Genomic DNA, 18198 nt, shown 5'->3' with positions numbered 1-18198 from the left:
ATGTTGAGAAGCACTTTAAGAGAATACTCTACCACTGTGGTTACACACACACACAAAATTATGGTCTGTACTCCAGGCAAGCCTCAAATTCCACCTCAAGTTTATTTTTAAGGATTAGTTGAGCAAGTTTGGAGTTGGAAGTGAAGAGAATCGTGTTTAAAGGAAAGGGTAGGTCATCCATAGAACAGCTTTCAGTCATTACAAAAAAAAATACATCTTGCTTTTATAGTACCATCTTCCTCCATTAGGCCTACCTGCATACTGTGCTTCATCAAATCTAAGATCACCTCACAACTACACCATTATTTTAGGCACCACTAAAAGGCAATATATGGCTAACAAAACTATGACAAACCATTGATAATATATCCAGATTTCAGATATGTTACAATGCATCTTAGTTGATGAAACAAAAATATACAAAACAGACACAGTAAAAATGACAACTACTTCATTATACCTTTTCACAAGTAATAGTGCTCAAAAATGTGAACAGCCACACACGGTAGCCCACACATGTAATCCCAGATACTCTGGAGACAGGCAGAGGATCACTTGAGCCCAGGAGTTTGAGACCAGCTTGGGAAATATAGTGAGACCCCACAGAAAAAGTTAAAGCCAGGTGTTACGGCACACACCTGTAGTTCCAGCTACTGGGGAATTTGAGGCAGGAGGGATGGCTTGAACCCAGGAACTGGAGGATGCAGTGAGTTGTGATCACAACACTGGACTCCAGCCTGGGTGATGAAGTGGGACACTGTCTCTTTAAAAAATGTGGGCCAGGTACAGTGGCCCAGACCTGTCATCCTAGCACTGTGGGAGGCTGAGGCGGGAGGATCACTTGAGCCTAGGAGTTAGAGACCAGCCTGGGTAACAGAGAAAGACTCCATCTCTACAAAAAAAAATTTAAAAATTAGCTGGGTGTGGTGGCATGCACCTGTAGTCCCAGCTACATGGGAGGCTGAGGTGGAAGGATCACTTGAGCCAGGAGATTGAGGCGGCAGTGTGTGGTGATTGTGCCCCTGCACTCCAGCCTGGGCAACAGAGCGAGACCTTGTCTCAAAAAAAAATGAGGCTATCGTGGGTATACTGCCTGTGGGGTAGTCCTGCTCCACAAGGAGCATTTAAAAAAAAAAAAAAATTAGAAGTGTTTTATGTAGCATTTTTTCATATTTACATTTACTGTCACCATATGGCTTCAAAAATCATAAACATACTCAACTAAAACTACACATCACCATTGTTCTCAATGACACAATTTTTGTATGGTGTACCTTACCTGTAATTCTATTTCCTATGGGAAGATTTAAGAGATATCTTAGGAACACTATTTAAAGGAATTTACTGAAGTGCCAACCTTGTGAATGATTTTACCTCAAATTGTTCAGTGGTAAGAAAGGTAATAAAGCATTTAGTTTTACCTTTAACTAGGCTAATAGTTTTTGTTTTGTTTTGAGACAGAGTCTCGCTCTGTCGCCAGGCTGGAGTGCAGTGGCGTGATCTCGGCTCACTGCAACCTTCGCCTCCTGGGTTCAAGCGATTCTCTCACCTCAGCCTCCTGGGTAGCTGGGATTACAGGCGCGTTCCACCATGCCCGGCTAACTTTTCTTTTTAGTAGAGACAGGGTTTCACCATGTTGGTCAGGCTGGTCTCAAACTTCTAACCTTGTGATCCGCCCGCCTCAGCCTCCCAAAGTGCTGGAACTACAGGCGTGAGCCACTGTGCCCGGGTTAGGCTAATTTTTTTTTTTTTTTTTTTTTTTTTTGAGACGGAGTCTCGCTCTGTCGCCAGGCTGGAGTGCGGTGGCCGGATCTCGGCTCACTGCAAGCTCCGCCTCCCAGGTTTACGCCATTCTCCTGCCTCAGCCTCCCGAGTAGCTGGGACTACAGGCACCTGCCACCTCGCCCGGCTAGTTTTTTGTATTTTTTAGTAGAGACGGGGTTTCACCGTGTTAGCCAGGATGGTCTCGGCCTCCTGACCTCGTGATCCGCCCGCCTCGGCCTCCCAAAGTGCTGGGATTACAGGCTTGAGCCACCGCGCCCGGCGGGCTAATTTTTAACATGGGTTTTTAATTACCAGAATTTACCTGATAAAACTACTCTTTGCCAAGGTTGTAGGACTTCTGAAAAGACAGAACTAACTTTGTTGCGTTTCACAAAGGACAGATCAGTTCGTATGCATAGGCCATAAGCAGGTAAGTAGCGCATTCTTGGTGAAGGATTTCTGTTGTTTTGGAAAGCCAACTATAGCGGGCTGCATGGAGGGAAATCCAAAATGGCGTGGCGTGAGTCAATGGGGTGAGAAACACTGGTATTTTCTTTCCAAGTTCGTTTTACAAAGAGCACATAAAACTAAAATTTTATGAATTATGACGTAATCTAATAGTTCAATAGCAGACTCAAGAAAAGCACAGATGTGATTCTAACAGAAGACTACTCATATGAACAGGTTTAATGTAACATGGAATGCAAAAGATTAGAACCATTAAAGTATTTAATTCTTCAACTTTAAAAAATTTAAATAAATAAAACAGGATAATGACCAGAATAGTGCCATTATAATCACATTAAAAAGTAAAGCTTCCATCAACATTTTATGAATTTGGCAAATCTAGTACAATACATTTTTAAGTACTGTGTTTCACTCAATTTTGTGATACTCCATTTTTGAAAAAACTTAGGAGAGAGGCTTCAGATACCCATGAAAAAATAAATCGGGGTAGAAACACATATGCTGAGGTTTACTAATTCACTGTTTAAAAAGGACCTTAGATGTCCCACTATAATTGCTCTTAGGCGTTTTTAACAAATGAATAGTTATAATTCACAGAAAAGACAAGTGGCACTTTTTAATCTACATAGACTATACTATATAAACTTTTAGTAAAATATATAAATTGTTTTAATCTTGTCAAATAATTTTCATTTCTTCTACTTCTTTAAAAGGCTGATCAGGTTGTTTGCCTGTATTGAGATGAATGTTGGACTAGACTATGTTTAGTTATAATAACTAATTTATCCACCCTGACTTAATATGTGGGAAACAATACACCCCTAAGTGTATTGAGATGTTTCTTTGAAACAAAAATATTTAATTTTATGCCTGTGATAAGAAACAGCCTTATTCAATGAATACTTTTTTAACTGAGCAACACAAATAGCAGACATATAACTCCTTATTACCCATACTCAAGAAATGAAGCCAAACTTTTAGAAAAATACAATGCAAGAAAAGATTCAAGTTAAAAATATATTCCTTTGGTTAAAAATCATCCCCTTTATAATATTAATCTGTAATCTAAATTCACAGCATGTCCCACCAGCCCAAAGTAATCTTCTAAATGTCATTATACTTGTAGTATTACAATGTTTTTTCAGTCCAGTATTTATGGAGGTCACTCGGCTGCAGCAACAAAATATTTCAACTCTAGGAAGAGTGTACCATTGTAGCATTAGCCCCTTTGAAAATTTTCTTAAAAGATTTTTACTTTAGAAACCTCCGACACATGTAGTTTTCTTCAGATACAGTATATCCAAACTTTTTATAGAAACCAACATTTTGTGGTAGACATTCAAGGGTAATCTTGTAACAGTTCAGTTTCTTGCTTAGCAAAGTAAGGGTTGATAATAACCTGAAATTTAAAAAGGGGGGAGGGTGAGGAGATAGCATTTATTAATAAAAATTGATTCTAGTAACAATATGAATTAATGTTGTAAAACTTAAGTTTCCTTAGAAACAGGTTTCGATTATGGCTTTTCCCATTGCATTCATGTAAGTAGATAAGCATTTAAATCACCAAAGCATTTTTACTTAGAGTCAAATATACTTTTATCTAGTAATCTCCAGCTCACTAATAAATAGGACAAATACTAAACTCACCCTAAGCCCTCTTTAAAAATGAAATTTAAGGCCAGGTGCAGTGACTCATACCTGTAATCCTAGCACTCTGGGAAGCCAAGGCAGGCGATTGCTAGAGCCCAGAGGTTTGATACCAGCCTGGGCAACATGGCAAAACCCCATCTCTACAAAAAATATAAAAATTAGTAGGGCATGATGGCACATGCCTAAAGTCCCAGCTACTCCAGAGGCTGAGGGGGGAAGACCACCTGAGCCCAGGGATGTCAAGGCTGTGGTAAGTAGTGATTGCGCCACTGCACTCCAGCCTGGGCAACACAGTGAGTCTCTGTCTCAAAAAAGAAAAAGAAAAAAAAAAAAAAATGAATTGTAAGATGTATGTTAACACTGAAAACATTTTTTAAAAAATGATCAAAATTTTTTTGTAACACTTCTTTTAAGTCTTTAAACAACTTAGGAGCAGTCAACATTCCCACATAAAATGAGTACATAATAGCTTTGCTCTTTATTTTTATTTTTTTTTTTTTTGAGACGGAGTCTCGCTCTGTCACCCAAGCTGGAGTGCACTGGCCAGATCTCAGCTCACTGCAAGCTCCGCCTCCCGGGTTTACGCCATTCTCCTGCCTCAGCCTCCCGAGTAGCTGGGACTACAGGCGCCTGCCACCTCGCCCGGCTATTTTTTTGTATTTTTTAGTAGAGACGGGGTTTCACCGTGTTAGCCAGGATGGTCTCGATCTCCTGACCTTGTGATCCGCCCGCCTCGGCCTCCCAAAGTGCTGGGATTACAGGCTTGAGCCACCGCGCCCGGCTCTTTAATCATTTTTAAAGCTGCTTTAATATTTGTGAAGGTGTGTATCAGATTAACTCAAGATTGGTCTTATTAATATGAAGTAGAAACAAAGCAAGTCTACATCTATACACAGTTTCTTAATGAATTCAAACCCGTTACTAAAGTGTGGATCTGAGTGCTTTAGAGTATTAAAACTATAAAAGATATATAAATTTGAAGGGTTTGCCCATGATTGAACAGACTAAAAAATCCTATTTTTTAAAAAAACCAAAAGACCTTGATTGAAGTATGACTGGCTGGCTGCAGTGGCTCATTCCTATAATCCCAGCACTTTAGGAGGCCAAGGATCACTTGAATCCAGAAGTTGGAGACTAGCCTAGGCAACATAGCAAAACCCTGTCTCTACAAAAAATTAGCTGGATGCAGTGGTGTGCACCTGTAGTCCCAGCTACTTGGGAGGCTGAGATGAGAGGCTCACTTGAGCCCCAAGAATTCAAGGCTGCAGTGAGCTGTGATCGTACCACTGCACTCCAGCCTGGGCAACAGAAAAAGACCCCATCTATTTAAAAAAAAAAAAAAAAAGTATAAAATTAAATGGACTAGAACACAAGAAATTGGTCTGTTTTGTTCACTGAAGTATTCCAAATATCTAGAATAGCATCTGATACATAAGCAGGTATTTAATATTTGTTAATTCCTTAAAACTCAGAAGAGCTAATGTTAAAAAGCAAGTTCTTAGGCCAGGCACAGTGGCTCCCACCTGTAATCCCAGCACTTTGGGAGGCCAAGGCAGGAGGACTGTTTGAGACCAGCCTGAGCAACATGATGAGGCCCCACCTCTACAAATTTTAAAAAATTAGCCAGGTGTGGCATACACCTGTAGTCCCAGCTAATTGGGGGGCTGAAGAGGATTGCTTGAACCCAGGAGGCTGAGGATGCAGTGAGCTGAGATTGAGCCACTGCACCTCAGCCTGGGTGACAGAGCCGTCAAAAACAGACCCTGTCTCAAAAACTAAAAATTATAAGATGCAAGTTCGTATAAAAGGGCAATAAATCAATACCACTTATTTATATTTATTTTAAATGATTTAGATAAACATATAGGGGATTATACAGTGAAGGCTATTTCAGTATTTCTACAACTTATGAGAAGGAGAGATCATAGAATATTCTGTAATAGTTGAACACTTCCTTTGTTTTTAAATATGACAGAGAAGCTGAGGCAAATCTGATTAGCCCAAAAGTTTATCTCCTACTAGTATGAGAGTATTACTATGGGCCGGGCGCGGTGGCTCAAGCCTGTAATCCCAGCACTTTGGGAGGCCGAGGCGGGCGGATCACGAGGTCAGGAGATCGAGACCATCCTGGCTAACACGGTGAAACCCCATCTCTACTAAAAATACAAAAACGAGCCGGGCGAGGTGGCGGGCGCCTGTAATCCCAGCTACTCAGGAGGCTGAGGCAGGAGAATGGTGTAAACCCGGGAGGCGGAGCTTGCAGTGAGCTGAGATCTGGCCACTGCACTCCAGTCCGGGAGACAGAGCGAGACTCCGTCTCAAAAAAAAAAAAAAAAAAAAAGAGAGTATTACTATGAAAAGTTAATAATTTCAAGATGTTACTGTCTGTAAAGAAGTATGCTTCCAATTTTCAAACTTTAAGGCAAAATATGTATAATAATACTTTATTTCTTCGTGAAATTCAGTCTAAACTATTGGAGTGAGTTCAAAATTAATGAAGCCAAAAAGAACTTCAAACAAGTATCTTGGTAAGAAACTAGATTGGAACAAAATTTATCCAGGGTTACCTTGTTTCTGCCTACTTACAATTTGCCAAGCTGCTTTCCTCTGCATTCATCACTAACAACAACATCTTCTACTCTTCCTCTCTGAAAATATTTACAGTGTTTAAAGGAGTAAGCATTTACTTTTGTTTTTAGCTAAAACGAGTAGGAATTTACTGATAATAAGAAGTATATTTTGTAAACTTGAACTTCACAGAAACCAAATGCAAAAAATATTATACAGTGAAGGCTGTTTTAGTATGTATTTCTACAACTTATGAGAAAGAGATCATAGAATATTCTGTAATAGTTGAACATTTCCTTTGTTTTTAAATATGACAGAGAAGCTGGGGCAAATCTGATTAGCCCAAAAGTGTGTTTCCTACTAGTATGAGAGTACTACTATTAAAAGTTAATAATTTAAAGATGTTTTTACTTACTAGAGGAAATAGTATATGAGTCAACTTGTGACCTAAACTTGTTTTGGCTGTGTCCCCAACCTTCCCACCCCGTTGTCTTTACACAAATACTAGGATGTTGATCAACATCACCAAATTGTAACCTTTTCATGAATATATCGATCATTCTACTCCTTGCTTGCTAGAAAGTTATTTTAGATATCCAAATAAAATTGTCTAGTACAGAAACCCCACCGAAATTCTAAGTGTCACAGAACACATCCCAAGTGTTCCTACCTTATTCTCACTGAATTATTTAAGGTTTTCTCTCTTTTTTTTATTTACTGTTTTATGTGAGTTATTCAGGGATGAAAGGGCACTACATGCATTAGATGTATCATAATTCAAACAGAATAAATTCTGAACCCTTTATCATCTGGAAACAAATTTGTGCTCATGTAGTATATTCAAAGTATTGTTTTTTTAAGAGTAACATTAGGGATTTTGTGCATTACTGCTAAATTGTTTGGTTTCTCTATGGCTATACCAAATTGATCCACCTTACAGAACAATTTTAGCATACAATTCATACTGTTAATACATTTTCTTTCTTAAAGCTCTCAGAACACACTGGGAAAAGGGATTTCTAAGAAGCACCAAAAACCAGTGAGAAAACAGATTTGTCTAATGGAAACTCAGTCAGTTGTGCTAGAAAATACCCATCCATTTTACTTATAAGCAGCACATACCTTAGCACAGGAATGGATGAATTTATGTTCTATAATCAGAGTTGCTGTAGCAACAATCTGTCCTAGAGTCACATCTTCTACAACTGTAACATAATAATCCCCAGATTTCTTCATATGCTCAAAAGATTCTGTGGAAATTGGACAACAAACTGTTACACAGTAGACATTCAATTTTATGCAGAGCCAGAAAAATACTAGGATTAGCTGACTTAATTACTAAATGTTTAAAGCTATTTTACTGTAGTAATTTACCTTCCATTTCTAAAGAAAATATTACCAAGTAGTTGAAATATCAGCAATTAGTATCATTTGGAATATAACCTACACATTCAAAATATCTGCTAGCAAAATAAAGACTCATATAGCTATTTTAGATGAACAACACTTAAAATACAAGTAAATGGCTGATATTGCCACTTCCATGACTAATGAAAACTTCAGTTTCTTCATTTACTTTAAATAGATCTCTTTAACTTTTATACTCAATAGATATTCAAATATAACAAACCTATGCACATTTTAACAAGAGCATGTTTACATGGCTCAATTCTAGAATTTTTAGTCTTTCGGTTTCAAAATATTTTTACAAAATAGATTTTAATTTTCCCATTGTGATGGAAAGTGTTTTGTGATAACATGACTTGCTCTTGTTTGCTTTGAGAGCACCTTGCAAGGAGGTAAAACATATCTGTTTCCAAGTAACGTTTCCAAGTCACATAGCAAATAGGTGCAAAGATACTTCCCCTCAAATGGATTGTCAGTACTATTGCTGAAATAATATGGTTTCTCATCTAATTGATGTGCACACAAAGAGAAATTCAGGAATAAAAACTGAGGCTAATAGTCTCTCATATTGTTAATTTCTATAGTCTCATTCCAGATAGAAATCTAAAATGGGAAAAAGAAATAAATTCAATGAAGAAAATAAAAATGAGAATCAGAATGATGGTCCTCATTCTCAGGAGGGTCAAACAGTTCAGTACAAAAATTACCTATTATAAGGAAATGAAAAATTGTAAGTCCTCAGCTATTAAATATTACTAAATAGTAATGATAATAATACTTCATTTCCTTTATAACAGGAAAAAGCAGTGGTAGAGCACTGGACAGAATTAAGGTTTTATTCCTCACCGTAGCAATAACTACCTGTGATCTTGGGCAAGTCTTTGGATCTCTCTAAATTCCCATTTTCTCATATGTCTAAAAGAAGGGGGACAGGGTCGAGTGGACTGACTCTTTAAGATACCTGCTAACCTTAAACTTCAATACAAATAAACCCCAAAATAAATTTAAAGCATATGGTCTTAACTTTGATTCGGTAATGAAATTTATGTAAATATAACCACAGTAAGGGAAATACTACAATAAAAAATGAAAAACCTCTAGAGCTAACACCTAGGTCCTATGGTACAGTAATTATCTAATAAAGTAGTCAGATAGTTTGCAAAACAAAGTTACTGGTACATTTGGATTCTAGAACAACTCAGCCACATTAATTTAAATAAGAAAACAGCTAATTTGTTCTTTGAATAATTTCCAGCTATTTGAACAAAAACAGAAGTGGGCATTAAACAGCTCTAAACAAAAATGAAATCATGTTTCCCTTTATTTCAGGAAAAAAAGATTATAGTACTTACTCATAAATTGTTCAGGGCTGACAACTCCAGTCTCTGTTAGCTGACCCAATACCTTAAAAAAACCTAGTTTTGAAAAACAGATTTCAAATTACGAGACAAGCAAAAGGAAGACAGTATGAAAGTAAGCAATATATTAAGCAGGTGGGCTTATGGGCAATTTTTTTTAGAACTTTCTATAATCTTTTAATTATTAGAATATAAAGTGAACCCTATTCTTCTATAATTACTACATATAACAAAAATAATAACAGGTTTTACCATTGCTTCTGCCTGCATAAGATGTTTTAAATAGTGCTGACCTTAATATCCAATGTTTATAGACCCAGAACATACATTATTCAATGTATTATATTTTACATTAAGTTCAATGTAAAGGGTGCCAAATTTTCCCAAATATGTGATTTGGTTTTACTTAAAGGTACAATATGGCCAAGTACAATATGGCCAAATACAATATTTGCAAATTAAAGTATAAGTAGTTCGAGACCATCCTGGCTAACATGGTGAAACCCCATCTCTACTAAAAAAATACAAAAAGCTAGCCGGGCGAGGTGGCTGGCGCCTATAGTCCCAGCTACTCCGGAGGCTGAGGCAGGAAAATGGCGTAAACCCAGGAGGCGGAGCTTGCAGTGAGCTGAGATCCGGCCACTGCGCTCCAGCCCGGGCGACAGAGCGAGACTCCGTCTCAAAAATAAAAAAAAAAAATAAAGTATAAGTAACACTGTTAAGATTACACACTCTTTAAAATTGTAATTTCTAGTGAATTTCATTAGTGTTACCTGAAATTAATGTGAAACTGCACCTGGAATTCTGAAAATCTTAACTTTTCTACACTCAATAATTAATTAGGCCAAAATTAGGCCCTTCAGGCTGTCTAGCAAAGAGATAATTGTGAAAAGTACAAACTTGACTTTTAATTACCAAAGTTTAAGGAAGTTAACTTGGAGAATTTACATGTTAAAAAAAGAAAGAAACCTACAAAAACCCTTTCAACTTATCCAAGGAAAATTATTTCCACCCTCATTCCCCAACCAGCTTAAGATTCCTCCTTATGTGTCATTATACATGATAATTTAATTTTTGTTCATGAGAAATCTTTTTGGCTTAATTAGGAAGGAGTGATGTCATATTTAACTCATTCTAAATATTTCACAGTAATATTTGGTCTTAGCCATGACACACACTCATTGGAATCGATTGTCCATCACTTTATACATGATATAAATGATGAATGATGGGTGCTGACGAGTTGATGGGTGCAGCACACCAACATGGCACAAGTATACATATGTAACAAACCTGCACGTTATGCACATGTACCCTAGAACTTAAAGTATAATAAAAAAAAAAAAAACTAAGTATTATACAAAAAAAGTCCAAAAGTCAAATATTTTTTAAAAATTATCTTTATCATAATGTTTATAGAGAAAAATGGAAAGCTAACTCTAATTTTATACAGGATTGTGTACATTACCTCTATTTAAGTCAGCGGTACAAAGAGGCCTCAAAACCAAGCCTTCTCCAGGATGTGTTGGGGAAATGGCTGGAGAAAACGTAGCTGTATTCTGACTCCAGTCCACTTCTTTGAGTAGACTTGGGTCAAACATAGGAGTTTCATCAGGTTTCATCTTTCTAGTAAGGTCTAAAATAAAAATGTAAATATTAAGTCATTTTATTTAATAAAAGGAAAATTATGACTGTTGAGAAAGTTAATATAAATTAATGCAATTAAAAGCATTCTTTAGCAGATATGCGAGATATTTTACTGCAACCTATCCTGAATCTAACATTAAATTCCACCACTACAGATAAATAGAAAAATCATGCCTACTATCAGATAAAAAATGGCTAAGTGACTAAATTAGTAAGTTTTAAACTATAAAATCCCATTTATTATCAGGTCTTTTTTTTTTTTTTTTTTGACAGTCTTACTCTGTTGCCCAGGCTGGAGTGCAGTGGCGCGATCCCGGCTCACTGCAACCTCTGCCTTCTCGGTTCAAGTGATTCTCCTCCTTCAGCCTCCAGAGTATCTGGGATTATAGGCATGTGACACCACCACGCCTGGCTAATTTTTTGTATTTTTAGTAGAGACGGGATTTTGCCATGTTAGCCAGGCTGGTCTGGAACTTCACACCTCAGGTGATCTGCCCGCCTCGGCCTCCCAAAGTGTTGGGATTACAGGCATGAGCCACCGCCCCCGGCTATTATCAGGTCTTTTAAAACATGCTTTTCCTCTGGGTTTGTGCTACTAATGTATAGCTGACTTTTCATGGGCTCCTAAATTTTTTACATTATGTTCTTGGATTTTATTATTGAGCCAAGAAGTCATCTGCTTCAACAGGAAATTGCAAGGGGAAAAAAAATTTTTTTTTTAAAGTAATCTATCAGTCTTACTTGCCAAAAAAGAAAACTTTCAGCAATGCACGGTGGCTCATGCCTGTAATCCCAGCACTTTGGGAGGCCAAGGTGGACAGATCACCTGAGGTCGGGAGTTCAAGACCAGTCTGACCAACATGGGGAAACCCTGCCTGTACTAAAAATACAAAAATCAGATGGGTGTGGTGGCGCATGCCTGTAATCCCAGCTACTCAGGAGGCTGAGGCAGGAGAATCGCTTGAACCTGGAAGGCAGAGGTTGCGGTGAGCTGAGATAGTGCCTTTGCACTCCAACCTGGGCAATAAGTGAAATTCCCTCTCAAAGAAAAAGAAAACTTATTGGGCATGTAGTTTTTTTTTTTTTTTTTAAAGACAGAGTTTCACTCTCCCAAAGTGCTGGGATTACAGGCATGAGCCACTGCGCATCGCTGAAAGTTTTCTTTATTGGCAAGTAAGACTAAGAGATGACTTTTTTTTTTTAATTTTTTTTCCCCTTGCAATTTCCTGTTGAAACAGATGACTTCTTGGCTCAATAATAAAATCCAAGAACATAATATAAAAAATTTAAGAGCTACCATGTGAGCCACCATGCCTGGCCACATGTAGCTTTTTGTTTTGTTTTAAATGAACTATGAATAGAAGATAATTGATGAACAGGCTCAAATTAATTTTTTTTGGCATTCTCAGAAATACTTTACCTTGGCTATGATAGATATACACTGAAGGATTTTGTTTTCACAGCCGATTTTCTAAAAATCTGTAGTGTGGGCCAGGCATGGTGGCTCACACCTGTAATCCCAGCACTTTGGGAGGCGGGGACAGGAAGATCACCAGAGGTCGAGACCAGCCTGACCAACATGGCAAAACCCTATCTCTACTAAAAATAAAAAATTAGCCAGGTGTGGTAGCAGCCACCTGTAATCCCAGCTACTTGGGAGGCTGAGGCAGGAGAATCACTTGAACCCGGGAGGTGGAGGTTGCAGTGAGCCGAGATCACACCATTGCATTCCAGCCTGGGCATCAAGAGTGAAACTCCATCTCAAAAAAATTAAATAATTAAAATTAAAATGTATAGTGTAAGTTTCTCAGTTGCATCTAAGCAGCTTAAAAACAGCTGGTGTTTTTCATGCTATTGAAAAGTGATCATGATATTTCCCCCTCTTTTTTGAACATTTAGAAATGAGCAGGTTCTCACTCGTTGTAGTGTTTTAAAACTAAGACTAAATAGCAGAGAATTAACGATAGGAAGGAGGAAAAACAAATCATATAAAGCATAAAACGGGGGCCAGGGGGCTTCTGTGCAGCACAGAATTGCTGAAAGAAACAGATGCTTCCCAACAATTAAAAGTTGAGTATTCCTTATCCAAAATGCTTGGAACCAGAAGTATTTCAGATTTTGGATTTTTTTTTTTCGGACTTGGGGATATTTGCATATATATAATGAGATATCTTGGAGATGGGACCCAAGTCAAAACAAAATTCATCTGTGTTTCATATACACCTTATACGGATAGCACAAATACTTTACACAATATTTTAAATAATTTTGTGCATGGAAAACTTTTTGTACATGAAATCAGATGTGGAATTTTCCACTTGTGGCATCATGTTGGCCCTCAATAAAGTTTCAAATTTTGGAGTGTTGGATTTTTGGATTAGAGATCCAAAAAAAGCAGTCCCCAACTTATTTCTATATCCAGTTAAAGAAACCATATTTTAATGAGAGAACAATTTGCCCAATAACCTAACTCCCAATTGTTCCTTATTGCATAAGTCACAGTATGCTTTAGGGCTAATATTCTTAACTTTTCCTTAAACTAATAAGTTTCTGCCTGTGTAATCCTATGTAACTATATAAGCAGTGCTACAATATAGTAGTTATGGGAAGGTAGTGTGATGTGATGTAACAACAGAAGTTAACACTTGCTTAGCACTTCCTATGTGCCAGACTATTGAAAGAACTTTACTAATTCATTTATTTCAACCATCCTACAGGTTAGGTGTGGTTATTATCTACCCTTTAACAGATGAGAAAATGTTAAATAACTTGCCCAAGGTCACAAAACTAGTGAAGCCAGGATTTAAACCTAGGCATAGAAAGAGCATGAGCTTCGGATTCAGACCTGGTGTTCAAATGTCAACTGTGTGATACGTACTAAGGTAATTAAGCTCTTAGAATGTAGTTTCCTCATTTGTAAAATGGAGATGAAATTACTGGGAGAATTAAATGCATGACTGTATGCAATCAAGCACTTAGCAATACCTGGAATACAGCAAGTACTCAATAAGATACATGCTAGTTAGCAATAAATTTAAAATTCAAGTTTATAAATTCTTGTTCATTTTTTTCACCTTTATTTTAATTCATGAATCAGGCACTGTGCTGGTTACAGGGACTGCAAAAAGAATGACAGGCTGTTATGTTTATGTTATACCAAAAGTTAGCATTCTTGCATAGAAAAGAATAACGCAGTTTATAATGTAGACTGCTGAGAGGTCCCCCCGGCCACACACACACACACACACACACACACACACACACAAGGATTCAAATTATGCTGCACACACTATACCTAGTTCTAACAATATTAAGGAAAATACAGAAATTGTGATGATCAGTCATTTCAAATTTAACAAGTTTAATATCCATTCAAAATAGGTTTTTTGTTTTGCTTTATTCTGTTTTGAGACAGGGTTTCACTCTGTTACCCAGGATGGAGTGCAGTGGTGCAATCATAGCTCACTGCAGCCTCCAACTCCTGGGCTCAAGTGATCCTCCTACCTCAGCTTCCCACATCAGCCTCCCGAGTAGCTGGGACTACAGACTTATACCACACCTGGCTAATTTTTGTATTTCTAGTAGAGTTGGGGATTTGCCATGTTGGAAAGGCTGGTCTTGAACTCCTGACCTCAAGTGATCCTCCAGCCTTGGCCTCCCAAAGTTCTGGAATTACAAGCATGAACCAGCATGCTCAGCCGAAACAAGTTTTTAATAGATGAATTTGAATCCATGTGTTTTAGTGTTTTGTCTAAATTGGATCCTTGAGGTTTTTGTGTGTACTCTCATCTGAAAGGTAGGTAGCAACATTGTTTTTCAGGTATGTAGATAAACAGGCTAAGTATTTATTAATAAAGTGAAATGTGTACAGTATTAAAAACGTAAATTCCTCAAGGCAGCACACTATTTAAACATTTTGGTCACGCTATTAAACATAGTTGTAAATACAAAGTTCAAAGAAAACTCAAAAGAGAATTTAAATCAACCTTAACCACATTTAACTAGATTCCTTTTTCCTATGAAGTCTGTGTTTACAATAAAAATGTGGTCTAGAAAACATGAAAAATAGGGTTAATAATTTTCATGAGAGGGAAGAAGTATACAGGAAAACAACTAGGATTATGAAGCCCTTAACTAATAAGTTTTAACCAGGAAATACTAATATTTTCTTGTACTTTAGAGACAGTCCTATTCCACAAATGATCATAAAAATAAATAATATTGGCTAACACTTAATGAAAACTTTCTATATGTTAACTCTTAAAAATACAATGAACGATGTATCATTATCCCAATTTTACAGATAAGGAAGCAGGCACAGTAACTTGCTCAAGGTTACAGTGCCAATAAGGAACAGAGTGAGGATTCAAAATGAGGCAACAGGGCCAGATTCAGAAGCCCCTGACTTGTGCCGTTACAGAGGGCACACTGCACTTAGTTTAATACCCTGCTGCCACTGTTTTGAAATTCTTAATTTTTTAACAAAGAACTCTGCATTTTAAGTTGGATTACTACATATTACGTAGCCAGTCCTGCTAGGTAGTATGACTTCAGACTCTGCTCTTAACCATTACACTGAAGATGCACTAGAGTAGATATATTCCCTACCTTATTATTGTACAAGGGTTAAAAATTAAGTCATAAGCAGCACTTAGAACCTACATTTGGAAAATGGGAATCAGACTAGTCACATTAAACAACGCATTCCAGATTGAAATAAGAATCTATTAACCAGGCAATCAGAAATTAAGATCAAAAATGTTTTTATGGGCTCTTCTACAAAACAGAGCCATACTGAAGGCCCACTTTAGCTCACTCTGTCCTCAAACGGTAAAATTCTGCTGGTGCCCAACTAATGTACTGGGCAAGGTGAAGCAAGATATGACTTGAAACCCAGTTCCAAAGGGTTTTAGAACATAATTAAATAAGTAACTTTACATAAATAATCTTTTAGCATCTTCAGGTGCCCAGATACTGCAAAACCAGGAAATTTCTGCAAATAAAATTGCACAGTTGCATGAAGCAAAATCTCGTATCATTAGGATCTTTAAAGTTTTTAGATTAACTTTAAAAAGTATAGTAAACACTAACCCTCCTTAAGTATTCCTCAGAACCTTTTCTGATTAACTGCTAAATTAGCGGGCGTTTAGAAGACCCGTTTAAGCCTAACACTAGCCCAATAATGCCTAGTGAATGAATAACGAATAAGACTTACTTGTAGGTCACATTTCAGAAAATCCAGAAGGACAGAAAAAAAAAATTCCCAAACTGCCACAATACCGCGGAAAACATACACCAAATTCATTTTTACTAGTCATCACGTCAATTTAATATTTTTTCACTCAATTGAATATTTTTAAACAAAATTTCAACTATTTGGCTTCTGAGCCTCGGTATCAGATTGGAATACGAATTGGGGAGAGAGGCTACTGCTAGAAGCAACCAACTGAGAGCAACAAGTAATAGACACCGGAGATGAAGATTTTAAAAGTCGATCTACAAATTTTAAAAACATAATCTAAGGCCAAATCTAAACCACCCTATGTATTTCTCAAGAGCTCCTGGGGCACCTTCTAAGTACAGGTGAATGGGGGAGGGGCGGACTTCGGATTCCTCTATATTCATTTTATAACAATTTCGATAACAAGAATCCATTCTGAATCTATTTCGTTAATGATTTTTAACACACCTGGCCATGTTTATTAAACTGTGTAACTGCATGAATTTTCAAAAGTATTTTCTGATAGTTTATTTGACCTTTACAATCTAGGTGTTATTCCCAGTCTACAGATGAGGAAGCTGGAGAACTCCCAAGACTTGCCCCTTAGGTAACACAGCATATAAGTGACCTGGGGCTAGAATCCTCCTGTTTTCGCATCTTGACCTCGATTACCATCCTCAGCAGACCCCAATCTTCACATCATCATACCATACAGCTAGCGCTCCCTCCCCTATTTGGCAAATCCTGCCTAAATTTCTTGAGATCCATTCTAGGATTCGTTCATGAGGGATTATCCTAACAAAACGAATCGTATAATCGTCCGTTCCATTTTGTATGAAAATTTTAAATTAGTTTGGCTTACATAAACATCAGTTCCTACAACAGAAATCACAGTACACTACTCGGTGTTTCTAGAGGTAGGAGCCTAGGAAAAGGAGACAAAGGATGTCCCTCTGTACCGTGGGGAAAGCGCCGACCTAGTCGGTGCGGAGGTGGTCTTCGGAGCAGCTGCCTCAGTGGCTCCCGACCACCGTGGGATGCGCCCGGGAATAGGAGAAGAGAAGGGGCCTGGGACATTCGTGCCCATTCAAAACCGATGGCTGCAGAGAGCGCGACCAACTGTCTCATTTCCCACGCCAAAGTCTGGGAAGCGAAGTTCCGACCCCAGTCCCAGTTCCAGTCCTGCCAGGCCAAGACCCTCGTATGGCCGGACCGCTGGCCATCATCGTTAACCTCCGCTCCAGGCGCGCGTGCGTTCAACTTCCTGGGACCCGCGCTCCACACCATGTGCACCCAGCTGGCGAGGATTAATGCCCGGCTCCTCCACAACACCCCCGGGGACCTCGCCGGGGCACCAGTCACACCTGTTAGATAAACCTGAAGGCAGGCCCGCCCCAGCCCCCAGGACACAAGGTCCAGCTCTTGAGCCCCGGCCCCGGTCCCTCCTCACCCGTAGAGGCCCCGCGGTCGGCGCTCCTTGCCAGGCGCGTCGGACTCTCCCCCACCAGGGTGCACAGCACCGGATCCGGATCCGGCTTCAGCGCCAGCCCCACCTCCTCCTCCACCGCCCGCGCCACAGTCGGGAACCGCGGCCCAGACGTGGCAGCGCCAACGCCTCCACCCCGCCTCTGCCCCCTCACGCAGGGCCGCGCACAGGCGGGCGGAGGCGGAGACGGAGGCGCCGGCCGAGGCGCCACCGGCCCAGGCCCAGCGAGCGAGGGGCGGGTCCCGGAGAGCGGGGGCGGGACCCGGAGGACGAGGGGCGGGGCCTGAGGTTCGCGTTGGCGCCCGGGGCGGTGGCCGCCGGACCAAAGCTGGGCTCTCCCGGCTCCTCCTCCTCCCTCCACAAGGCCTTTCCCACCGCGTCATTGTCTCAGTTTATCTGCGTACGTCTACCTAGCAGTCAGCCCAGCAGCGTAAGTGGTGACCAGTGTGGGCCTCTTTGATCCTGAGATTCGACCACTGGCCCTCTCCATTTGTCCCTTGTTGCCCTCCCTTCATGATTCAATCCATTAATTAGGACTTTTCCTACCAACTGGCAACTCAGAGCTCCGCATCCCCAGGCCTCTGAGTCACAGTTCCTGCCTTCATGAAACTAGGAGTTGGGGCCACTGC

At 39.2% G+C, this 18198-nt stretch overlaps 1 protein-coding gene across 3 annotated transcripts; it reads right to left on the bottom strand.

Annotated features, from left to right (window-relative positions):
* Positions 1 to 1922: 1922 nt before the first annotated feature.
* On the bottom strand, positions 1923 to 17804 carry GNPNAT1 (glucosamine-phosphate N-acetyltransferase 1). 3 transcript variants are annotated; one of them, XM_033188023.1, is made up of 7 exons: positions 17534 to 17804; positions 13937 to 13980; positions 10684 to 10851; positions 9210 to 9272; positions 7573 to 7700; positions 6469 to 6530; positions 3257 to 3631 (listed from the first exon to the last, which is right to left on the bottom strand). In XM_033188023.1, exons 3-7 carry the CDS (start codon positions 10835 to 10837, stop codon positions 3484 to 3486), a joined length of 555 nt encoding a protein of 184 aa, XP_033043914.1. In that variant the 5' UTR covers positions 10838 to 10851; positions 13937 to 13980; positions 17534 to 17804; the 3' UTR covers positions 3257 to 3483. The 3 variants fall into 3 exon arrangements, with proteins under 3 accessions (XP_033043912.1, XP_033043914.1, XP_033043911.1); XM_033188021.1 differs by lacking the exon at positions 13937 to 13980 and having other exon boundaries at positions 1923 to 3631; positions 17534 to 17802; XM_033188020.1 differs by lacking the exons at positions 13937 to 13980; positions 17534 to 17804 and adding an exon at positions 17043 to 17480.
* Between the last annotated feature and the right edge of the window lie 394 nt (positions 17805 to 18198).

Source organism: Trachypithecus francoisi, unplaced genomic scaffold (assembly GCF_009764315.1).
Source record: "Trachypithecus francoisi isolate TF-2019V2 unplaced genomic scaffold, Tfra_2.0 Lachesis_group3, whole genome shotgun sequence".
NCBI classification, from domain to species: domain Eukaryota; kingdom Metazoa; phylum Chordata; class Mammalia; order Primates; family Cercopithecidae; genus Trachypithecus; species Trachypithecus francoisi.
The sequence above is the reverse complement of the archived record's forward strand: the minus strand, read 5'-3'. Positions and strand labels throughout refer to the sequence as shown.